At 36.7% G+C, this 27,156-nt stretch overlaps 1 protein-coding gene across 2 annotated transcripts in view; it reads left to right on the top strand.

The window, feature by feature from the left end:
- The window catches only part of LOC126100456 (cytochrome P450 302a1, mitochondrial), a 230,022-nt gene that overhangs the window by 147,556 nt on the left and 55,310 nt on the right, over positions 1–27,156 (top strand). For both annotated transcript variants that reach the window (XM_049911065.1, XM_049911064.1), the window contains exons 2-5: positions 2,815–3,049; positions 9,547–9,784; positions 10,431–10,618; positions 22,332–22,536. In XM_049911065.1, coding sequence (XP_049767022.1) covers positions 2,836–3,049; positions 9,547–9,784; positions 10,431–10,618; positions 22,332–22,536 — 845 coding nt within the window. In that variant the 5' untranslated portion in view covers positions 2,815–2,835. The remainder of the gene's footprint in view (positions 1–2,814; positions 3,050–9,546; positions 9,785–10,430; positions 10,619–22,331; positions 22,537–27,156) is intronic.

The raw sequence follows: 27,156 nt of genomic DNA, 5'->3' as shown, positions 1-27,156 counted from the left end.
GCAGTGTCCGGAGCAAGTATGGTGGGTCTGACACACCGGTGTCAATGTGTTCTTTTTTCCATTTCCAGGAGTGTATGTTTTATATATCAAACTCTTCAGAAAGATATGCGCTACAAACTGACCATATTTTTGAAAAATCTATATTTTAAAGTTTTTGATGCCCTACCATACCTCAAACACTCGAGGAGGGGGGATCACAATCCCCGGTTTGGAAATATCGTAGGTCCAGGGCTGATCATTGTTAGCCGAATTTGCATTATCTTGCACATCATTAACTACAAGATTACTCACAACTAAACATTGTGCCTGCAGACAGAAATTTTTGAATTTTCACTTGCTACTGAATTTAGGAGCTCGTTAATATTAACGGCTGTTAGTGCAATTAGCAACTGTTAGTACATTAAGCTCAACATAGTTAAAACTGAGTAATTTCCCCCGACAATGGCGTTATCACTATGGGTGTCGTCAAAATTAACGTTTGTGAACTCACTGCTCCACATGCACAAATCAAAATGACTGTTGCTAATTCATAATAATAATAATAATCATAATTCACCATTTGAAATTCACTTCTATACAAAGTCGCTCCACTGGATAACGAAGCACCGCTGAAAATTTAAAATACTCTCAACGTAACTTTGCTGTGGCAATCAGACTGCCTCTCCAAAGATTATTACGTCTGCCACCTTGCCGTAATTCCGCCGTGTATGAAGATTCTTGCAAGTCTGCTTCTGTAGCTGCGGTGTCAGCGCGACAGATTGCTAACCGAAGTGAGCCCGGGTTCGATTCCCGGCTATGTCGCAGATTTTCGTAGCTTGAGAACTCTGTGGTCTTTCGTCCTTAACGTCTGTATCGTCGTAACTAACTAAGAAAATCTTCTCCAGTGCAATGTCGTATCGACCTTCCATCATTAAGATGGCTGTGATGAGCACGACTTGAAAGCCAATAAACTGAAATAAATAAAAAGGATTCTTGCGAGAAGAGTCAATCACTTCTACATGACTGGGACACTGGTGGTTTGAACACGGGAACTCAAACATTTATGGTCAAGAGCATTATTTTATCATCCAGCGACCTACAGATATTTACAATAAAGGTCACTACAGTGAGGTGACAAAAGTCATGGGATACCTTCTACTATCATCGGACCCCCTTCTGCCCGGGGTATTGCAACAACTCAACGTGGCTTGGATTTAACAAGTTGTTGGACTTCCCATGCCGAAATATTGAGCCACACTGTCTTTACAGTAATCGATAATTTCGAAAGTGTTGCTGGTGCAGGATTTTGTGCATGAACTGACCTCTGAGTTATATCCCATAAATGTTAGATAGGATTCATGTCGGGCAATCTGGGTGGCCAAATCTTTGCCCTAATTGCCCAGAATTTCTTCAAATCAATCACGAACAATTGTGGCTCGGTGATGACATCGTTGTTTGAGAAGATGAATTCCATGAATGGCTGCAAGTGGCCTCCAAGTAGCCAAACATAACCATTTCCAGTCAGTGATCAGTTCAGTCAAACCAGAGAACCCAGCCCGTTCCATTTCAACATGACCCAGACCATTATGGAGCCACCACCAGCTTGCACAGTACCTTGTTGACAACCTGGACTCATGGCTTCATGCGGTTTGCGGCACTCAAACCCTACCCTCAGCTCTTAGCAACTGAAATGAGGGCTCATCTAACCAGGTCTTGTTTCAGTCATCTAGGGACCAACCAATATGGTCTTGAGCCCAAGAGAGGAGCTGTAGGTGATGTCGTGCTATTACCAAAGGCACTCTCTATGGTCATCTGCTGCCATAGCTCATTAACACCAGATTTCACCTAAAGGATATGTTCATTGTATGCCCCACATTGGTTTCTGTGGTTATTTCACACAGTGTTGCTTGTATCTTAGCAGTGACAACTCTATGCAAATGCCGCTGCTCTCACTCGGTAAGTGAAGGCCATTGGCTACAGCATTGTCCTAGGTGAAAGGTAGTCCCTGAAATATGGTATTCTCAGCACAGTGTTGACACTGTTGATCTCCAATAACTGAATTCCCTAACATTTTCCAAAGTGGAATTTGCCATGCATTTAGCTCCAACTACTACTATGCATTCAAAGTCAATTAATTCACATTGTGTGGCTATGATCACATTGAAAACTTTTCACATGAGCCACCTGAGTACAAAGACAACTTCGCTGATGGACTGGACTATTTTACCTTGGATACACAATATTACCGCCATCTGTATATGTGCATATTACTATCCCATGTATTTTGTCACCTCAGTGTGTATTGTGTACCATGAAATACCATCAAGATGTTTCACAATATTAAATTTATATCACTTGTCTGTTCCCAAAGTGTATGCACACCTGTTCTCCCTTGCTTTATGACAATATTAATTGAATCGTCAGGTCTGTATGTCAGCAAAACATTTTTTGTATAACGACTACACAGCATCATGGCTCACAAGAAAGCACTAAGAATGTTTACTGCTCTAGTATTGCATCTCTATGGCTCATTGTTGGTTTACAATCGTATGCTTCTGTTTCTTTCAACAGATGGATATTGTTTGACCTGCTATTACATAGCTATTATTGTTAGCCACCCAGACTCTGTGTGGAAACAAAGTAAAGAACAAAAGTAAATAATAACAGACAGAAATATTGTGTGTAAGGATATAGAACCCTTACAATGGGGCTAATATTTTATTTAGGTTGCGCAAATGATTCACTGTTGCTGTGCTGAAGCCAATATTGTATCTACTTCATATTTTATTTATATAATACATAATTTATACTTAAATTATATTTCGTTTTTTGCAGAGAACATAACATCATACAGCAATGAGAAATTACCATTGTCCCAGGCTGCTATCGAGACTTAAATTGGATGAATTTGAGAAACTACATTGGCCTGGTCATCATCTATTTCGGAAGTGTTACAGCACCCATAGCACTGTAACAGCTGGAACATCAGACCCCAAATTATTTAAACACATACCTGGGCCCAAATCACTACCACTGATAGGAACTTTGTTAAATTATGTTCCACTACTTGGTATGTAGCAAATCTGAATTTTGTATTTTGAAGTATATAAATGACCCAGTATCTTAGTAATTTTGAAAGTGTTGAGCAAAACTGTTTGGTATCAGTCATTGCTTCTCTGACCATTTTTTAATAAGAACATCCACATTTGATCCAGGCCTATGGCTGGCTAAGCACATTATTCATAGGCTTGTTTGAATGTTATTTTTTATTTTGAATCTGATTAAAAATATTATTGCAGTGTGAAACGAGCAGCAATGATATTTATATTCCAACTGTTTCTTCAGAATATGACGCGGTATCCAAAGGTGTGGTTAGGTGGAAATCTAAGAGTACAGCTTAAATGATTCCAGAATGAAATTTTCACTCTGCAGTGGAGTGTGCACTGATATGAAACTTCCTGGCAGATTAAAAGTGAGTGCCGGACTGAGACTCAAGCTCTGGACCTTTGCCTTTCGCGAGCAAGTGCTCTACCATCTGAGATACCCAAGCACGATTCCTGACCTGCCCTCAGAGCTCTTCTTCCGCTAGTACCTTATCTCCTACCTTCCAGACTTCACAGAAGCTCTCCTGCGAAGCATGAAGAACTAGCACTCCTGAAAGAAAGGATACTGCAGAGACATGGCTTTCCCACAGCTTTGGTGGGTGTTTCCAGAATGAAATTTTCACTGCTGCAGAGTGTGCATTGATATGAAACTTACTGGCAGATTAAAACTGTTGTGCGAGACCAAGACTCGAACTCAGGACCTTTGCATCTCGAGGGCAAGTGCACTTGCCCGCAAAAGGCAAAGGTCCTGAGTTTGAGTCTCAGTCCGGCACACAGTTTTAATCTGCCAGGAAGTTTCAGCTTAAATGATGGTACACCTCTATGTTGCTGTGCCAAAGGAAGCCACAACAATTGGGAGGCTCTGGTTGAATGTCCCATGGTGCAAAACTGGTTGATTGGAAGCACTACGGTACTTACGACACCTACAAAGGGGTCAGAAACATCACGGTGGGGAAAGTCCACTACGGTTTATTTATTGTTCTCTGCTAAGTTTTTGTGGCTTTTGATTGTTGGATTGAATTTATAATTGGAAAGTAATTTAAATACTTCAAGGCAATATTTGAATTTTATTCTCATTAACTGCAGGGACAATCTCCAAACCACACAAATAATTTTATGGATACAATAATGATGTTTATATCTAAATGCATGAATATTGGTCTTTGAGAAACACAGGCCCTTCTGTTTGTCTGTACTGCTGGTAAGTCTGGAGTTAAGTCATTAATAGTAAAGAATAAATGTGAGAAGGCATCTGATCTGAATAAAATGTGAGATACAAATAATTTTGTGGAAGCTGTGTGAGACCAATTGGAGGCTTGTACCTCATCTGTTAATAAAATGTATTTATTAAAGCTCAAGAAACTTTAGTTTTGATGTATATTTTTATGATCTACCAGTGTTAAATATCAAAACAACACAGTTAAGGTACTCAGAGCTGATTTCAAGTTACGCAGGTCCCGTAAAACAGGGCCCTGTGTGGCGATATGTACTCATTTTTTTAGTCATATTATTTTACTCTCATATAACATTTTAAGACAACAACTAATTTGAGCTGTGTAGGTGTTACGCTTTTTTATTTTTGATCTATAAACTAATCTCAATTCATTAATAGTCCTGGCTGTTTACGGGGCACCATCAAGAAATATAAAAATGTTTTTTAGTCTCATGGACCAAGTATTGTCAGTTTTATTTTCAAAAACAAAGGATATTGTAGCCTTAGGTGATTTTAATGTAGACTGTCTGACTGATAATAACAATAGAAGTAACTTCCAGAATGTGATGTCCACTTATAATCTGAATTCAGTAATCAATTTTCCCACTAGAATCACACCAGATTCCCAAACTATGATAGACAATGTATTTTTAAATGTAAGTACATACCAGAACATTAATATAAACCAGGTTATAAATGGTCTCACAGACCATAATGGTCAATTAATCACTCTTTACATTGTTAACCCTCTTGTTAAACTATCTCCCCAGTGGAAATGTATAAGAATAATGAACAAAGAGGCAAAAGAATCCTTCAACTGTAAGTTGCAGCAAATGGACTGGTCCTTTATTTACAACATTGATAATGCTAATGACAAATTTAACTATTTTATAAGTGATTTTTATGCCCTTTTCGAAGAATCCTTTCCAAAGAAATGGGTCAAAATATTAATCCAAATTCCGTAAGTAAGCCTTGAATCACAGAAGGTATTAAACAGTCATGCAGAACTAAGAGAGAAATTTATGCTAAAGTCAGAACACAAAAGTCAACACAAAAATGGAATCATTATAGACTGTACTGCAAAATTTTAAAGAAAGTAATACAGAAGTCAAACGCCCTTTTCTGTAAGGAGAAAATAGATAAATCTAATAATAAAATGAAAACAATATGGAACATTATAAAAAGTGAGACAAAGACTAAAACAAGCGACACAGATGACCTAAAAATCAGGCATGGGGGTTACAGAAAATCAAAAAAGTATGGCTGAAATTTTTAACAAACATTTCCTGTCAGTAACCCAACAAATAGGCTGTAGGCCCTCTGTTGAGGAAGCTATGACTTTATGTCAGGATGCATACTCCAACATAATACCAGAAATGTACATTAATCCTATCACTGTAGAGGAAATTCAAACAGTCATCTGGTCTTTAAAATGTAAGAACTCTGCAGGAGTAGATAATGTATCCAATAATTTAGTGAAATTTTCATGTAAATGGATTAGTGACATTCTGTGCCATATTTTTGATGCTTCATTTCAACAAGGCATTTTTCCTGAAAGACTCAAGTATGTCATTGTGAAGCCCCTACACAAGAAGCACACTAACTACCATCCTATTTCACTGTTAACAGCCTTCTTTAAAATTCTAGAAAAGTTAATGCACAGTAAAATTACTGAACACCTCATAATGAACAGACTTATCAACAAGAGTCAATTTGGCTTTCAAAGGGGTTGTTCAACTGAGGATGCAGTGTATGCAGTTACAAATGAAGTACTTGAATGTCTAAATCAAAAAATGATAGGAATTGGTGTTTTCTGTGACTTATCAAAGGCATTTGATTGTGTAGATCACCACATTCTCATGCAGAAAGCCAAACTACTTGGAATAAGGTGTGTCACAGGTAACTGGCTGCACTCTTATCTTCAGGAAAGAAAACAGAAAGTAATTTTAAACAGTTCAGATGAGTCAAGGGATACCTCCGCCCAGTCTGAATGGACTTCTATTAGTTGTGGTGTGCCTCAAGGCTCAATTCTGGGGCCACTCTTGTTTTTGATGTTTATAAATGATTTACCATTGTGTGCAAGCCTGCCTTGCAAATTTACTCTTTTTGCTGACGATACCACCATCATCATCATGAGTGGAAAATCAGATGTTAATTTCGAGGAGTCAGTTAACAACATACTCTCTGAAGTGATTAACTGGTTCAGTGTTAATGGCCTCTCTCTAAACTCAAGGAAGACAAATTTTATCCAGTTCCAGACATAAACAAAAAAAGTGAGAGAAATAAATTTAACATGTGGAAATCAACCAATAGACAGAATGGATGTGTCTAAATTTCTTGGAGTACATATTGATAGCAAAATGAACTGGTCCTTCCATATACAACAGACCCTAAAAAAATTGAGCTTGGCTATGTATGCTATCAGAATGATGTCTTCCATTGGAGATTTAACCACTATGAAGTCCGCATACTATGGGTATTTTCACTCCGTTATGTGTTGGCCACCCATCAAATAAGAACTATCACAAATATAATACAAGAGGGGAAGAAAATCCTCATTGAGAACTTAAGAACCTGACAGTTGTTCAGAGAGGTTCAAATGGTCAGGAACAAAAATTTTTAACCATCTCCCTGACCAGATAAGATGTTTAAGAGAAAATGAATCTCTTTTTAAAGCAAAACTAAAGGAATATTTGTTAAATATGCCTGTTTATACATTAGAAGAGTTTTATGATGCAAAAAGGGAATTAGCATTTAGATAGAATTATCCATCTTGTTAACAAAGAAATGTGCTTGCAATTTTTCTCCAAATTAAAACATGAAATTTCGTATTAACACTCAAAGAAATCTGCTGTTATATGTACAATATCTGTTTTTCCTCTAAACTTTGTATTAACTATATGCAGTTATGTAGAACATTTTTTATATATTTAATTTAAAATTAAATATATAAAAAATGTTCTACATTAATTTAAAATTAAATATATAAAAAATGTTCTACATAACTGCATATAGTTAATACAAAGTTTAGAGGAAAAACAGAATATTTAATGAAGACTGTTTTGTATCTTTTTGTATGTTTGTTGTTTTGTATGTTTGACTTGTTCCACATCTCATGTGATGTGCTCACAATACGAGATCTACGGAACATGAAATAAATAAATAAATAAATCTGTTATCCAAGCAATATCTATTGTCATAGCTTAGTGGTCAGCATGGCTGACTTCCATGTGGATGTGGGCTCAATTCCTATTACTGCCAGGGAGTTTTCTTTGGCTGGATGACTGAAACGAGGTACACTTAGGCTTATGATGGCAATCAATGAGCTTCTTGAATGAGAAATAGCAGCACCAGGTCTGCTAAACTGACAATGACAGGGAGGTCAGTGTGCTGACCTCACATTCCTCCACTGCATCCATATGATGAGGGCCAGCTCCGGAATTTTTTCCTCCCAAGTGACTTATTATTTGCTCCCTCCATCCTCTTCCCTCATACTTTTTCACATGTCAGTTTTTGCTACTAATTGTGATAAAAATCTTGCACTTGTGGTGCTCCTAGCACCTTCCTCATTTTGGTGCCCCTAGCAGCTGTTGCCAGTTGTGATAAGTCCTGCATATCATAGGTATAGTGCCTCTGGAGCCCCAAGCAGCAGCTTGTGCTGCATGGGCCTTAAGCTTACTCTTCATGTGGCGTTTTATGCTAGAAGATGACATGGCAGTCATTGAGTCCTGACTGCTTTGTTTGTGACCAGAGTAGTGGAGCTTTTTTGGCTTGTGTTGTTATGTAAACAACACTATAAACATTAGTCAAGACACTAAACTATGTGTCACAGAAGACTTTTAGTAACTCCATACAAATCACAGTGGAAAATCAACAGTGTAAAGAAGTAAATAATCATATGCCCTTCTGTGTATTGTGTTTCTTCTCAACAAAAAAATTGTTAACTCACTGAAGTAGTTATGCAGTAATTTGTAGAAGTGAGCACTTTCTTGAATCAGTTCAGAGTTGTTCCAAGTCCTAAGTTGGTCTAACTCAGAGTATTTTCAGATTTTTAACATGACTTGTGCAAACACTGGTATAGCATTTCCACCTCAGCGACTCTTGATGTAAGAAGGAAGAATATGAAAAAAGGGCCACACGAGAATGTAAGAGACATTTGATCATTTACACATTGACCTATAGATTTAACCATCAGTCATCCAGATTGAACAATACACTCACAGAAGGACATTTGCAAAAAATGGTGTCTTAGTGCTTTCATAAGGAATTATTGTGCCCCCTCCTATTTAAATTTATTCTGATGACAGTTGATGTGAAGTGGACAGTTGTGGTGTAAACACAGATTTTTACCAATTTCTTAGACAAATAAGACAAACAGAACTCACAGTTCTTCAGATTGAACTCACCCAAGCAGAACCCTGATTTTTTAACCAAATTGTACAACAGTATTCTGTTTCCATAAAATACGTATACTGAAATTTTACATTGGCTCACAGTGTCAAACTGCTGACTATGCTGACTATTATCGTGCCTCCTCAGTGTGAACTAATCTCTTGAATTTTTTAACTTCATTCCATTTGTATTATCCAGGTACCTTCACGAATATTCAGTGATGTCTTCTCCCAAACACTGTTAATGATTGCATCATAAAATGAACACCAATTGCTAAGCAAAATACTTACTAATTGGATATGATAGTGTTTAGTGTACACCACTATGAGGGAAACACTTGCAGTGCCTGCTATTGACTTCACACAGGTCACTATTCATAGCAGTCATGTGACGAAGAAACGAAAACACTCCTTAAACCCAAAAGGACTTTGCCACCCTTATCTGAAAGTTTGTACAAATGTTGTGATTTTTGCACACTGTCATTATTATTAGTTATTTTCTGTAATACCTGCAAACTACTGGAGTGTGTCGGTGCAAAATCTTAAAATTAAGACCAAAGATACTTTTGTCCTTCACACATTCACAAAACTTATCACTCAGTTTGCATGCACTGTTGTCCTGTCAGCAGAGTCAATTGTGCTCTCCAATATACGTCAAACAGTAGCACTGAATTTCTGCTTTGGATATGTAAACACTAACAGATGCACCCAAATCTCACCCTCCTCTTATTGACATATTTACTAATACTGATTAAAAAATCATATATTTTTCATATAATTTTGACTAGTTAGTGTTGCTAATCTATGCAATCCAGTTTTTGGCTAAGTTTAGATTCAATAGCATGTTTGCATTTTATAGGTGACTATAAGTTTGACAGATTGCATCGAAATGGAATGAAGAAGTTGAAGAAATATGGAAAGCTTGTGAAAGAAGAAATTGTACCTGGTGTTAATGTTGTATGGGTCTTTGACCCATCTGATATTGAAACAGTATTCAAAAGTGAAGGACGATATCCAGAGCGCCGAAGTCATCTTGCAGTGGAAAAGTACCGACGAGAGAGACCTGAAATCTATAGCAATGGCGGTCTTTTGCCTACGTAAGAACTATCAATTCTTTCATTGTGTAAAGCATTCAGTTCTGTTAGTTTTACAAATGAACTTATGCAGCATTGATGAATTAAAAAAAAAAAATAGACAACAGATGTATTTGACACATTGGTAGATGTGAAACCGTTCATGTCAAGAAAATGTAATTCAAGTGAAAAAGAGCTGAAAATATGGCAGTGAATGCATGTGAACAAAATAAAATTTGCAGGCACTTGAATGATTACTGCTAATGTGTCCTACATTAAACAGTGAAACATATTTGCAGCACCCCATGCTAACAATTTCCAGACTGTGTTATATTAAACTATAGCTACTTTTTTTTGTTAAAGTTGTGTGAAATACTTTCATCAAAAGAGGGCTGCAAGGAGAATAATAGCAGAGGGAATTTTAAGGAAAACTGACTATTTATACACTATGGTGAAGAATTAGTAATGATACTAATTTTAAAAATTTTCATAATGATATTTCCTACAGCCAAGAAATTATTCTGTACAACTTAGCTGCTGTGTTGTACTAACATCATAATGATGCATTGTTCTGTAAATTGATTTTCACATGCACTTATATACACTATATTTTTAATTAATTATTATTGGCACTGAAATAATATCAGCACTTTCTTACTTTTCTGTGCAGGAATGGAGCAGATTGGTGGCACCTGAGAAGTAAATTTCAGCAAGCATTGAGTCGACCCCAAAATGTTAAGCTGTACATAGAACAAACTGATGCTGTAATTCAAGAATTTATAGAACTGGTCAGAAGACATTCAAAATCTCAAAAACCACATGATTATCTACATGATTTGTCTCATCTTTTCATGGAATGTATGCATTTTTATGTATGTGTGTTACTGTTGAGTAAAGAGGATACTGTAACATTTTCTTATTTTATTTTGTAAAAGTAGACCAAAACATGTTGATTAATCACATTTCTGGTCTAGTTTATATTCTAGGACAGTTGACAACAGGAGTAATTTCAAATATCCAGCAAAGTTGCCAATTCCATTTTTATGCACAGGATTCTGGCAACGAACATAGATAAATAAGTCATACTCTGTGTGTTGGTATTATATACAGGGTTATTACAAATGATTGAAGCGATTTCACAGCTCTACAATAACTTTATTATTTGAGATATTTTCACAATGCTTTGCACACACATACAAAAACTCAAAAAGTTTTTTTAGGCATTCACAAATGTTCGATATGTGCCCCTTTAGTGATTCGGCAGACATCAAGCCGATAATCAAGTTCCTCCCACACTCAGCACAGCATGTCCCCATCAATGAGTTCGAAAGCATCGTTGATGCGAGCTCGCAGTTCTGGCACGTTTCTTGGTAGAGGAGGTTTAAACACTGAATCTTTCACACAACCCCACAGAAAGAAATTGCATTGGGTTAAGTCGGGAGAGCGTGGAGGCCATGACATGAATTGCTGATCGTGATATCCTCCACGACTGATCCATCGGTTTTCCAATCTTCTGTTTAAGAAAGTGCGGTGGAGCACCATCCTGTTGAAAGATGAAGTTGGCGCTGTCGGTCTCCAGTTGTGGCATGAGCCAATTTTCCAGCAAGTCCAGATACACGTGTCCTGTGACGTTTTTTTTGCAGAAGAAAAAGGGGCCGTAAACTTTAAACCGTGAGATTGCACAAAACACGTTAACTTTTGGTGAATTGCAAATTTGCTGCACGAATGCGTGAGGATCTCTACTGCCCAGATTCGCACATTGTGTCTGTTCACTTCACCATTAAGAAAAAATGTTGCTTCATCACTGAAAACAAGTTTTGCACTGAACGCATCCTCTTCCATGAGCTGTTGCAACCGCGCCGAAAATTCAAAGCGTTTGACTTTGTCATCGGGTGTCAGGGCTTGTAGCAATTGTAAATGGTAAGGCTTCTGCTTTAGCCTTTTCCGTAAGATTTTCCAAACCGTCGGCTGTGGTACGTTTAGCTCCCTGCTTGTTTTATTCATCGACTTCCGCGGGCTACACGTGAAACTTGCCCACACGCGTTCAACCGTTTCTTCGCTCACTGCAGGCCGACCCATTGATTTCCCCTTACAGAGGCATCCAGAAGCTTTAAACTGCGCATACCATCACCAAATGGAGTTAGCAGTTGGTGGATCTTTGTTGAACTTCATCCTGAAGTGTCGTTGCACTGTTATGACTGACTGATGTGAGTGCATTTCAAGCACGACATACACTTTCTCGGCTCCTGTCGCTATTTTGTCTCACTGCACTCTTGAGCGCTCTGGCGGCAGAAACCTGAAGTGCGGCTTCAGCCGAACAAAACTTTATGAGTTTTTCTACATATCTGTAGTGTGTCGTGACCATATGTCAATGGATGGAGCTACAGTGAATTTATGAAATCGCTTCAATCATTTGTAATAGCCCTGTGTGTTTGATGACTGGACACCAACCATATTCTGACATATTGTTGGTACAAAATTGCTAGTTATGTCCAACTTAGACTACTGGCACCTACTGTGCATTTTGCTCATATGTTTTCCAAAATCAACATTGATATTCATATTAATCATCCTACAGTATAAATGACCCTGCCAAATGAAGTGACTGTTGTAATATTAACAAATTAAGTATTACATCTCAAGTCTTGTCTGGATGAAGTTATGAATATTATTTAAGAGAGTTTCTGAAATTCCTATTTTAATAGACTCTTTAAGTATGCTACCAGAGAAATTAGGAGCCAACCCTATCACATTTAATTTCATGTTTATATTCCAGGGGTAGTGTGTGATGTTGCTGATCTTAACTATCAAGAAGTTGATCACTCACGATAGTGCCCACTTGCATTGCCCATTAAGCCCTCAGAGTCTCAATGATCAGAATCTCATAGAACAGATGTAAATTGCAACTTCCTGGCAGATTAAAACTGTATGCTTGACCGGGACTCAAACTCAGAAACTTTGCCTTTTGCGGGCAACTGCTCTACCATCTGAGCTACCCAGGGATGATTCATGGCCTGTCCTCACAGTTTCACTTCCGCCAGTACCTTGTGTCCTACCTTCCAAACTTCATAGAAGCTCTCCTGCAAAACTTGCAGGACTAACACTACTGGAAGAACAGATATTGTGGTGACATGGCTTAGCCACAGCCTGGGGAATGTTTCCAGAATGAGATTTTCACTCTGCAGAAGAGTGTGCACTGATTTGAAACTTCCTATCAGATTAAAAGTGTGTGCTGGACTGAGACTCAAAGTCGGGACCTTTGCCTTTCATTGACAAGTGCTCCATTCTGCCAGTAGTGCTAGTCCTGCAAGTTTTGCAGGAGAACTTCTGTGAAGTTTGGAAGGTAGGAGACAAGGCACTGGTGGAAGTGAAATTGTGAGGATGGGTTGTGAGCTGTGCTTGGGTAGCTCAGATGGTAGAGCACTTGCCTGCAAAAGGTAGAGGTCCCGAGTTCAAGTCTCAGTCCGTTACACGGTTTTAATCTGCCAGAAAGTTTCAAATCAGTGAACACTCCACTGCAGAGTGAAAATCTCATTCCAGATGTAAATTGGTTCCTGGAAATTGTATTAATGATCTACACTACACAAATTTTCAAATAATGTGTTTTTTTCTGCATTTATTATCACTTCAAATATTGTGACGACCAGATCCAGTTTCACATATAACATCCTTTGCAACTAGTTACCCAGGTTCGAATCCTGGACTTGGTACAAATTTTCATTCCTCACTTCAGTCTTCACATGTACATAATAGTTTCCATCACTGTACCTAAAAGTGGCATTAACAACAGAGTCACACTATGAATTCAAAGTCCTTTTTGGACACAGTATTAATAGACCACAGTGTAAAAGACAGTGCACATGTTGAAAGTTCATACAAAATCGTACACTTATCGAAGTTAATATGTTGAGCCAAAGGTATATCTTGAGTGAGCAATACTGGTGGCTGATTTTATACAATGTTATGAACTTGGACTCTCATGAGTATGTTACATAGGTGTTACTTGATTGCTTGCTGGTCATGAACTTACACATAAATGTTGCTTGTGAACTTTCAGAACATGGACTTACTTTATGGGATGACATGAGCTTGATCAAGACAGGTGTATGAACATATTGTGACTTTGTAAACTACATTTTTATTTAAAAAATAGCTAGGTAAGAATTTGCTAATTTAAAGAGACTATATGTTACAATATTAATCTTGCATATGTGGTGGTTATGAAGATACAAAAGATAAGGCAACCACATTGTACACCCTCACTTTGAATAACCTATTTAGAAGCACAGTCACTGTATTTATAATCATTTATAGCAGTTTTAGGTAATTCTCAATGAATGGCCTAATTACTTAGTGAGAGGTGTCATTTGGTCCAGGAAAGTTAGAGGGACAAAAGCATAGTGGTAAGAGTTGGAATCTAACAAGTGTAATGGCTAAATTTGCAATGGAAAATCTAAGTATATTTGAGATTTAAAATTATCAGTTAAGTTAATTAGTTTCAGTAAAATTAAAATACTTTACCATAAAGTCTTAATGTTGATCTTTTAGCGAGTAGTGTCATCATTATCAAATAAATCTATTACTTCGAAATGTTTTCCCCGCTATGTACTTTAGTAGAATTTTCAGTTGGGCATAATTTTTAATAAACAAAATTAATTGCATCTTTGAAATCATCTGATCTGAGACAATGTACAGAATAATGAAACTGAATGGGATCTGGTCTAAATAATAAATGGAGAGATTCACGCGTACTTCAGGGATACACATTATAGAAAATGAGAATCAAATCACATTTAAAGAAAAGAAATTAATTGCTGATATGAGTGTAATAAGGCAAATGGGAGATTTCAGCTTGCTCTGTTCTAAGGCAGCTGCATTTTCAGCTTGCTGAAGTTTACAGAAGTTGGTGTCTCAGATATGTGAGTTACTAGAAGTGAATCTAATGGCAGATATTGAAACAGGTAATAGCTGTTAGCTTTTTGTAGCTTTAAATAAAGTTGAATCAAGAAATGTCATCTCCAGGTAGGAATATGAACAATATAGGAAAAGACAGATTGCTACTTACCGTACAGAAGACACACTAAGTTGCAGTCAGGTGCAATGTTAATAAAGTTGGTTTGTCTCCTAATACTCTCCCCCACATACAAGAAGCTAAGCTGGCATGCAACGTTTTATATACTCAGCTTTGATAGTCTTAGTTTGTCCTTAATGTTTCAGTGAAAACGTTTTGTCATTGTTGATAGAAATAAAATAACTTTTCTGGAAACAAAAGACAGCCAGTAGGGGACATAAAAACAACCATTATATTTTCCACAATGCTCCTGATTTTTTAGCACAATGAGAAATTGATTTGTGAGTTTGTGTATTTATCCTTTTTAAAAATATTCATAGACATTTTATTCTATGAAAAAAACTCTGCCTATCTGGCACTGCTGTTAACTTTATGGATCAAGGGTCCTAGTGTAGTACACCTGTACATGGAGCATTTTAGGACAAAGGTAGTATGGTATCGTTGGTTGTAAGACACTGCAGGTGACACCTGTCTATAGGAAGATAAGCACAAATGATTGTTTAAATGACCATCTAATGTCATTGACATCCATCAGTTGTAGAAACCTAGGACATATTCAGAGTTTGAATGTAATGAGATGTCTTGAATAGACTGAGTTCCCCATGTCGAACAGCACAGATTCCAAAAACATTGGCCCTGTGAAACTCGCTTATGCTTTTCTCACATGGCATTCAGAAAGTCATACATTGAGGCAATCAAGTGGATACATTATTTCTTAACACATGAAAAGCATTTAACTAAGTACTAAACCAACATTTATTAACAAAATTGCAATTATACTGGGTAGCAAACAAAATTGGTGACCGTATAATGTAATTGGATTGATAAAAAACTACTTACATTTAATTCTGTTCTGAATGATTGGGATACAAATATTTATTTTCTACTCTCATTTGGATTTTCTATTGTTATCCTATATCTATACAGGTGAATTTGTGACATGGTTCCTCCCTTTGACTGTGTTCTGTCATCCACCCTCATCCAGCTTAATTTGTGCTCTAGCCCTGATGTTGACAATATGTTACAGTAATTCCTTCTTTATACTCACCAATTTTTCCTTTCAAAAGTATCTCTCTTCTTTATTGGACATCTGTTAAGGTGAATTAAAAGATTTGAGGTTGCCTCTTTCTTTATGTTACAACTTATCTTGTTTGCTCTTTGTCAGTAAAGAGAATTTGCACATTAACCAGTGAGAGATAGGTGAAATCTTTTTCCATTATTATAGGTCTATGTTACTATCATGATTTCCCTTACTCCATCATGGAGAAATAATTTTGTTTTAAAATTATGGATGATATTTTGCCAGCTGTAAGTATTTATGATTGTTTCTTTTTTCTCTGTATCAGTGTATAACAAGCATTATTTTAAATAGAAATTGTCTGATCAGTATGGCTGACTGAATCCTTTTGATTATTACTAAACACTGTAGCAACAAAGAAGGTCCCACATTGTTCCTTTTGAAAAGGATTAGTGGTAAAAATCCTCTAACATGTGGATGATTTCTCAGATATATATGCAAGTGTATTATGAAGGCAGCTGTGGTGACTTCCTATGCAATGCAGTGGATTCTTGTGTTTTTATTGTTATTGATGCTTATAGAAATTACAGTTTGGAAATGAGTGCTTCCAGGTTAAAATTCACATCATATCTTTTTTTTAATGTTACCAGTGGTGCCAATAACAAGGGAATATTCCCATATTTAAATGAATTATCTTGAAACTTAGTGGGCATGTAGAAGAGGCAAAATAAAGCAGTACCTATTTTTTGTGTGTGTCTAATTTCAATTTTAAGGGGCAAAACACACCCAGAAAGGTAAATTAGCATATTAAGTTTAGAGCGAATAGCTCTGAAACTGTGAAATATAAAAAATGTGTTTCATATGATGGATGAAATGGAACTAACATTCTGGAAAGCACTATAACCAACTTTTGAAAAAAACTGAAAATTTACAAATTACCCCACTACCATCAAGCAAAATGGAATTTTTTTTTTACAACGTACATTAAAGAAACTTTCATGCCACATACATCCACATGCAATGAAGCTGGTTTTAGTAATACCATTTTTGCAAAATAAGTTGTTCATAATGTGCTGTTGGAGTATGTGCAATGTATCTAATTAAAATCCCCAAATGTTCATTATTATTCTGATTATTTGTTGTACATATTTTTGTTGTATTGTGTAAATCATTATTTTATGGTTTCAAGTCTTTTTGGTTGTTTTTTAGTTTACTATTTCACAAATGTGTATTCTGTTAACTGAAAATAGTAAGTAACTCATTATCATGATACAAAATTGTTCACACACACACACCAAATGAACATTTCTTCCCATAATACACATGATGGGACAAGTCCATAAGAAACAAAATTCAGCAGGTGTCACAAATTGTGGCAGTCAGTCCTCTGACTATGCTCATTTATACCAGGCATATTTTGGTAGATTGGGAAACCTTGGTGAAAAGAATTGACTATATACTAGTGACTGCAACTTGATTGTATTGTTTCTCAAGTGGAGATTGACATCATGATCGTGCAACAGAACTAGTTCTGAAAATCTTCTCACAAAATTCTTCTGACATTGAAAGCTGTATACATTCAATGGCTGTACCTGCCCCATCAAGTCTTTTGGGATAATCAAGTGAACAAGATCCTTGTCATCAGGAACAGCACTCCAAACAATTCTTTCATACTCACCACCCTAGGAATCTTACAATTATACAGATTTTCCTCTTGCACTCGGAAATAAAACATCCATCTAATAACTTTTGATGTGGTCAGACGGTTTACCATATTTTTATGCTTCACACAAACATCTGGGGCTTCCAAACTATCTATTAGCTTCTTTTAAAACTATGAAAAGGCAGGTAAGCAGTTTGCCAGCTGCAGAGACTGTAGGCTGAATAGTATAACTGTGAGTAACTGATGAAATGACTGCAACAAGGATTCAATTTTCTTTACCTCTCTTGGAACAAAGTACATCAAATGTGCAACTCCAGATTCAATCTGCTCTAATCAGGGTTGTAAATATTTTCAGCCACCAAAATGCTGATACACTCCTTAACTTGCACTACAAATTTTATAAAGTGACATTGTTGAGATAATTTTATTGCTTATGTAGTGTCTAGTTACAAATGTTGCTATTTTTTGAGATACAATTACATGCTCTTTTTTAAAATTCAGTAACCATTTGGGGACTGACTTGGAATTAAATAACTTCACTTTTGATGGTCAGTATCATTGGTAACCAGACAATGGTCCATAGCCTCCAGTACTTTTGGTGAAGTCTAGCAGTGTAGTACCATCATCATATCCTGTTTTGAGCCATCAAGAACAACATACTTTTCCCAATGATACAGCTGTTTCACTGACATAGCTTTGTGGTATTTATGCTACATGGATGAAAGTCACCTTTTCCCTTCTTTCTGTTTTTCCAAAATTCAACCACAGATTTCTTGTATTCAAAGTTTAATTCACATTCTGAAGGAAGGACATTGCCTGGGATGAAGAAGTCTTCATGTGTTTCACAATCAGATACACAATCATCATCAATCATTGCTATATCATGGAGCCCGTCACAAATAAATGTTACAATGGTTTCTTTCAGTTGCACTTCCTGTCAATTGATAGAGCTCTCAGGGAATTCCATACTGCTGAAATGATCATTTAGCATTTAGGAAATATTAACTGGGTTTACATTTGGCACCTTCCCTATTTGCAAACAGATTTACTTTATACACAATACAAAGTCTCACACCAATTTGGCAAGAAGTTTATTCAACACCACATGCTCAGTGAATAGTGACAAGTACAGGCAGCACAAAGAAGAATATGAAGAAATGTCCATGTTGATGGCCACATCCAGAAATCTGTGTGATGTGCAGTAATCCAAAGAGCATTCTGTGAGAGAGAGATCCTAAAAAGTCTACCAGGGTCCAGTAATCATACAGTGATGTACAGTTCTGTAGCAGCTGCAAGTGCCAGATTAGACTGCTGCAGGACTGTCAGCACTGGCTTATATAACAGGAGACACCAATGGAATACACCACCATGCACAACTCTTAGCAGACTTGTAACATGGTCTATGATGCCATCAACTAGCAGTGCAGCCTTCCTCCCCATGAGCTGCTAGTAGACTGGAGGCCGCAAACTGCAGCACTCTGAGCTGTAGCTAGTCAGATGTGGTGCTAGAGAGAACTGGCTCCTATAGATGGTAACAGGGTGTGTTCATGTCATAATCCTTTTATAATTTTCAAATAATAGTCCTAAAATCGCCATTGTTGTATCATGAAGATCTTTTTGCAGTGACTGTTTCCGGCAGACAGTGTGCCAAGCAATACGTACTCAAAAGCATTGTCCAAATAGACGAACATTTGCTGACAATATGTGTGCTGTTTCACTGTTTGTGAGATGTTCTCTTTGAGAGCCTACAAAGATGCACCATGGATAGAACTTCACTTACACAATTAAGCCATCAGTCTCTTCAGCTGGCAAATTTTGTACCCTCCTTTTCATAGTTTTAAAAGAAACTAGTGGTGAGTTTGGACTGAGAATTCGAGGATCTCTTTATCAAGCCCACAAATATTGTGATGGCATCAATATGTGGCAAGCTATGTTTGGAAAAGTCAAATGGTTTTTGACAGATGTCTTCGCCAGTGTGGGAGAAAATTTGTTCATCTTGTGTGCATGGTGTAAAAAAATGTTATAGTGTAAGAGTTTCTTTACTGATTATCATTACTGTAATTATTATGTATCACAATAATAGGTTTCTTATTATTTATGATTAACAAAATACACATATGTGAAACTGTAAACTAAAAAATGAAAAAAATTTACAATGAATATAATAGTTTAAAACATAAACCAAAATAATAATACAAGTCATTAGAGTAATAATGAACATTCAGGTAGTTTAATTAGATATGTTGCTCATACTCTGTCAGCAAATTGTGTACAACTTATTTTCCAGAAATGATGTTACAGAAACCAGCTTTATTACACATGGATGTATGAGGTATGAAACCATCTTTAATTTATGTTGTAACAAAAGTTACCAGTTTGCAAAATTCATTAATGATAGTGGTGTAATTTACAAATTTTCAATTTTTTCAACAGTTGATTATACAGTTTTAAAGAGCATTTGTTACATTTCAACTTTTATTTGAAATACATTTTTTATGTTTGATGGTTATGAAGCTATACCCTCTAAATCTGATATGTGAAATTACCTGTGGGGCATGTTTTACCTCTTAAAAATGAAATATGTATTGCATTATTTTGCCCCCTCTACACACCCACCAAGTTTCATCAAGATTGTTCATACATAGGAATGTTCTCTTTTAAGCTCCACAACAACTAGTTGGATTACAGTCAACACTATGATTGCTTTCACTGAGTAAGACACTCAAAAGAAGTCTGGAATATGACACTGAATATCGTTGCACCATCTGATGATCAGAAACTACTTGCTGCAATCTCTCCTTAGCTCTGATGACCATATAGTAATGTTAACAATTTTTTTCACCACTATGATTTGAACTAGCTACCTACATGTTGAGTGCTACAGGGTGAAAATTGCTGATCTTTTTGTTTTCAAGTATGTTTGATAAGAGGTATAATTTCAAATGTGCTCAGCAGTGGGAACAGGTTATCTGGTCAATCTGCAATACTACAAGACTATAAAAATTAATCTGTGACTTATTGGAAAAAGCAGTTGGAGAATTTAGGAGGGAAAAGTTTTCGTGACAACAGTTTCATGATTAATGTTTAAGTTGGTTTCATATGTATATACACTGAAGTGCCAAGGAAACTGGTAAAGACATGTGTATTCAAGTGATATGTAAACAGGTAGTATATGGTGCTGCAGTCAGCAAACCCTGTATAAGACACCAAGTGTCTGGTGCAGTTGTCAGATCAATTACTGCTGCTGCAATGGTAGGTTATCAAGATTTAAGTGAGTTTTGAATGTCATGTTACAGTTGGAACATGAGCTATGGACACAGCACTTCCAAGGTAGTGATGAAGTGGGGATTTTCCCGTACAAACATTTCATGAGTGAGCCATGATATCATAAATCTGGTAAAACATCAAATCTCTGACATTGCTGCAGACAGAAAAAGGTCCTGCAAGAACGGGACCAACAATGGCTGAAGAAAATTGTTCAGTGTGACAGAAGTGCATCCCTTCTGCAAATTGCTGCAGATTTCAATGCTGGTCCATCAACAAGTGTCAGCATGTGAACCATTCAATGAAACATCATCAATATGGACTTTCAGAACTGAAGGCCCACTTGTGTACCATTGATGACTGCACAACACAAAGCTTTATGCCTTGCCTGGTCCTGCCAATATCAATATTGGACTGTTGATAACTGGAAATACGTTGCCTTGTTACAAATTGAGCAGATGGGCGTGTACAGGTATGGAGACAACATCATGAATCCATGAACCCTGCATGTCAGCAGGGGACTGTTCAAGCTGGTGGAGGCTGAGTAATATGGGACTACTGATACATCTAGATATGACTCTGACAGGTGACGCATATGTAAGCATCTTGTCTGATCACCTGCATCCATTCATGTCCATTGTGCATTTCGACAGACTTGAGCAATTCCAGCAGGACGATGGGATGCCCAACACGCCCAGAATTGCTACAGAGTGGCTCCATTAACACTCTTCTGAGTTTAAACATTTCCGCTGGGCATCAGACTCCCCAGACATGAGCATTATTGAGCATATCTGCGATGCCTTGCAACATACTGCTCAGAAGGGATCTCCACCCTCTCGCTTATGGACTTATGGACAGCCCTGCAGGACTCATGGTGTCAATTCCCTTCAGCACTATTTCAGGCATTAGTCAAGACCATGAACATAGTGTTGTGGTACTTCTGCATGCTCACGGGAGCTCTACACGATATTGGGCAGGTTTACCAGTTTCTTTGGCTCTTCGTTGTATGAGAAACAACATAAAACTTATGCTACCATGTGAGATAGGAAACAAACTTTGTCTTGTAATTCCTATACTTCTCATGCAGTGTCATTGGTGCATATTTAGTCAATATTGAGACAGAGAGAGAGAGAGAGAAAGAGAGAGAGAGAGAGAGAGAGAGAGAGAGAGAGAGAGAGAGAGTTTACATTGGTCTCATTGTGCCATATTACTTGTATGTAAATTTCATTACATGTTTATACAGGGTTCCTTGAAAAATTAATCTAATTCCTGTGTTACATTGTTGATCACGTTTGTATAAACTTATGACTTGTAGTCTTTTTAGGGTTCATAAACATTTTATTTTATTTTATTTATTATTACGTTTCTGTTATAAATTCATGTACTGACTCATTTCATGACATGGAGATTTGCTTCTCAGTTTGGCCCTACAGAACTAGATGTGTAAAATAAAATAAAAAAAGTACCTATAACACATTTAACTAACATATTGCAGCAAATGTGAATGTCATGACTGCATTTGTTCTAATGCTTAGTTATTATATTTCATTCTCAGTGGTGGGGTTAGTGGCATTTGACGTTAATTTAGGCAGCCTTACTGAAGATGGACTGAAAAATGAATCTCGATCATCAAAACTGATTAAAGCTGCAGAGACTACTAACAGCTGTGTTGTGGAACTAGACAATGGATTACAGCTGTGGAAATTCATGGAAACTCCACTGTACAAGAAGTTCAAGATAGCATATCACTTTATGGAGAGGTCAGTGAAATATTGTTTTATACTGCATAACTTTCATATACTATTAATCATAGTATTTTTATGCATAATAGACTATCACTCCACTTAAAAGAAGCCACAACCAATAATTAAGGTGGAAAAAACCTGCTAAGCTTGTTTTTAATAAAGGTGTTCTTCAGGAATAGTCTTCTGTTGACTTTAGATAATTTCATCTTTATAGAAAAGCCCACATAGTATATTGACTGTAGTTACTAAACATTTTGTTTGTATAACCTATTCATTCTAATTTCCATAAAAATACTTCCTTTTTTTCCAGTCTACTAATAAACTATAGAGAAAATGGAGTTCAACAATAATAAGTATCTGCTTTATGAACCACTGAAGTGCAAATCACATCTTGGAATATGATACATAAGGAATCAGTTGCGAGTTTTCTGCCCAGTCTCTTCCCCCCTGATAACAATGAGTCAGTCTGTGTCCATGAAAAGACTGTGGTGAGCTGTAAAAAGAAGTAGGAGCAGGTGCAGCTCATTTGTGATAGTACTGCTACCCCACAGCACCACCATGCTCTCTCCTGGGAAAGCCAGCTGCATAATGAACTTACACAGCAGAACACTTCCTCTTCCCCAAACTCAAAGTTCAACACTTAATAATACTCCCTTGGGAGTGAAACATTTTCAGAGTGATAAGAACCCTTGAACTTTTTAATAAACAAGAAATAGTGAAATTTTGAGGCATCAAATGAATAGTCCAGTTCTGCTATATCTTAAATATTAGTTCTCAGATAAGCGCAGCATTATCACATATGTCTTCAGACATTTGCAACTAGGAATTTAATGTGGAATTAAATAGGATAATACAATCTTATTGCTGAAGGTGAAGATGTAACTGATAATCATTAAGTCATCCTATTCATTAAAGAGAATAATGAGTAGGTTCTCCATAATATGACATACTGCATATACTATTGAAAGTAATTGCTGAATCAGGTACATAGTTCTATTTTCTGCGTTCAAAATTGGAGTGGAAACTCTTTGTTTTACTTAAGTAGCCATATAGTTATGTGTGCCTACTATTCAATAGCATTTCAAATGATTTTAATTTTAGTCTTCTAAACACTGAATGTTGTATATGGTGAATGATTTTAACTTTTTGAACAAGATTTTATATCCTACATTTGTCTATTTTAGACACAATATCTTAGCTTAATAAGTAAGTTTTCCTTCCTCATAGTCCTTCTTCATAGCTTATTGCACTAAATGTGTATACACATTTTCAAACTATTATGTGAAAACTACCAAGTGATTTTCACAATAAAGTGACTTATAGCTGTTGTGCAAATCACAGTTTTTCAAAAAAACATAATTTTTATTATTATGAGAAGGAAAGTTGCCACCCACCATATAGCAGAGATGCTGAGTTGCAGATAGGCACAACAAAAAGACTTTACACACACACACACACACACACACACACAATTGTGAAAGTCTTTTTCTTGTTCCTATCTGCAACTCAGCATCTCTGCTATATGATGAGAGGCAACTTTCCTTCTTATAATATTGTTACATTCCATCCTGGATTTTCCATTGTTTGATTTTTATTACTGAGTCTCAAAACATGTTCTGGATTTCACAAACTCAGTTATGGTAGAACTAAGAAACATTTGTCTGATTGCATAGAGCCTAAAATTCTGCTATGGTAACTAAAATCATGTGGTGTTAAAGGCATTCCTTTTGCATGGACAAAGTATTAGCATAAGAAAAACAAGTTCACTTACAGCCACCAGAAGTAGAGATCAATATGCATAAATTGAATGAGTTTCCACAAGTGAAGTTCCAAGGCAGAGATACATCATAAACTCAAATGATTCCAGCATTATATCAATTAACTGAAAAGTTCAGTTTGGCCTGCTTTGTGATTAGAAGTCTCACTGAATTATCCTACAGGCAAGATTGCTAGCATAGTTTCACTCACTACTGTTCTGGTGAAATGGAGCTATGCCTAAAAAGTATTTATTCTACAGAAGCATACAATGAGAACATTGTGTAACATTGATAACCAAATTGCAGAATCCTCTTGAGGAAGCTGGGGACTCTTACAGTTACATGTGCATCCACATCTACACACTCAAAACCAATGTGAAGTGCATGACAAAGGGTACTTCCATTGTACAACTTGTTGAGACTTCCTCCCATTCCATTCATGATGTATGGAGTGTGAGATCAATGATTGCTGAAATACCTATGCCATGCCAATACATATACTCCTGAGTAGTATTTGTTATGAACAACTAAAGTGCATTTAGGATTTACTCTACAACTCATAGTCACAATACTAGAAAAAAATGTAATTTCTGTGTGCTATGCATCCCTATGTAGGGTTCAGAGAGGACTTTTATGTCCAGTTGTGCAAATGTTGCCAGCAGACATCAAGCTGGAAATTGAAAATCTCTAGATATTCAAAAACAAACTAAAAGAATATCTCATTAACTACTCCTTTTACAGTTTGTCAGAATATTTGGAATTAAGATTATAAATTTGCTGTAATCTACTGCCACATAAACACCATGCAAGCCACCAGATGGTGAGTGGTACCATTAACTGATCCCCCCCTTCCTTGTTACATTCATGAATGGTGCATGGGGAAAATGATTGGTGTTAAGCCTCTGTTTTAGCTCTAATTTCTCGAATTTTAGCATTATAGTCAATCTGCAAGACATATGTTGGAGACAGTAACATACTGTCCGACTCTTCTTGGAATGTACCCCCTCAAAATTTCAATAATAAACCTCTCTGTGATGCACAGTGCCTCTCTTGCAGTGTCTGACATGGGAGCTTACTGAGAATCTCTGTAATGCTCTTTTGCAGGCTAAATGATCCCCTGCTGAAAGGAACCACTCTTTGTTGGATCTTCTTTAGGTCCTCTATCTGTGCTACCTGGTAAGGATGCCTGATAGATGTACAATACTGAAGAATAGGTCAAACAAGTGCCTTGTAAGCCATTTTTTAGTAGATAAATTAGATTTTCTTAATATTCTTCCTATAAATAGCAGTCTACCATCAGCTTTTCCTACTGTTTGTGGGCATTTCACTTGAGGTCACTCTGTATAGATACTTCTAGATATTCTGTGGTAGTTACTGTTTCCAGCAATTTGTCATTAGTTGTGTAGTTGTACAGTAGCAGATTTCTTTTCTTGTGTAAGTGCACTAGTTACATTTATTTACATTCAGGATCATTTACCAGTCCCTGCTCCATTTATCAATCCTCAGTAGGCCCTTCAGCAAACTACCCCTGTCTTCTGGCATTGCTACCTTCTTATAGCCAACTGCATCATGTGTGGACAGCCTTAAAGAGCTTCTGATGCACTATACTAGACCATTTATATCCATTGTAAACAGTGAGGTCCTCTCTCACTTCTCTGAGGTACTCCCAGAATTACCTTTACATCTGTCAGTTTTGTTCCATTAAGAGTGATGGGTTGAGTTCTGTCTGCAAGAAAGTCTTGAATCCAGTCACAAGTCTTGTCCAATACTTGGTAAGCTTATATATGTTTTTCACTAAGCAGCACTGTGGGACAGTGTCAAATGCCTTTCTGAAGTCTAAAAAATGGCATAAACACGAATGCTTATGTCTGCAGCGTTGTGGATATCATAGAGGAACAGAATGAGCTGAGTTCACAATACCTCTGTGTTTGTGGAATCCTTGTTGATTTTTATACAGGAAATTTTCATTCTGCAAAAACATCACAATACGTGAGCACAAAACATGTTCCATATTAACATCAATGATATGGGCCTACGATTATGTGCATCTGTCCTACGATGCTTCTTGAAAATGGGATTGATTGTTGCTCCAGAAATTTATGATAAACTGCTGCTAGAAGGGGAGCAAGTACTTTTGCATAGTCTTTGTAGAATATTAAAGATATCTCATCTGGTCCTGATGCCTTTCCATTACTAACAGATTGCAGTTGCTTTTCTATTCCATGATTGATTATCTCAATATCTGCCATTTCAGCATTTATACAGTGGTGGAAAGGAGGGACTGTGTTATGATCTTCCACACTGAAACAATTTCAGAAGACTGAATTCAGTATTTCTGTTTGTCATCTTCCATTTCAGTTTGAGTATGGACACTGAGTGAATGAATAGGAGATTTTGAACTGCTTACTGATCTTTTGTTAGACCAAAACATCTTAGGGTTCTTTTCTAAGATCAGTTGACAAAATTTTGCTTTCAAAAGTAATTGAACACTTATCTCATTACTCTCCTTATGCTCATTTTCACTTTGTTCAGCCTTTGTTTGTCAGCTAGGTTTTGACTTCTCTTCAATTCATGAGGAAGGTCTCTTTGTTTATGTAGCAGTTTTATAACAAGACCATAACATGACAGTGGGTCTTTTCCATCCCTTAAGACCTTGCTCAGAACATACTTGTCTAAGGCATATTGAACAATGCTTTCAAAATCTTTCCTTTTGTTCTCCACACCAACACCCTGAGCACCAAATATTTGATGTTGAGTACTCAAATATTCCACAATTTATATCCATAACTCTTGCTAAGCAAAAACCTTTACCTGCCTTTCTTAACATTCCTTGTAATGACTCATCATAGCCTCATGATCACTGATACTCTTCTCTGCA

The sequence above is a fragment of the Schistocerca cancellata genome, chromosome 9 (assembly GCF_023864275.1).
Source record: "Schistocerca cancellata isolate TAMUIC-IGC-003103 chromosome 9, iqSchCanc2.1, whole genome shotgun sequence".
In the NCBI taxonomy this organism is placed as follows: Eukaryota; Metazoa; Arthropoda; class Insecta; order Orthoptera; family Acrididae; genus Schistocerca; species Schistocerca cancellata.
The sequence above is the reverse complement of the archived record's forward strand: the minus strand, read 5'-3'. Positions and strand labels throughout refer to the sequence as shown.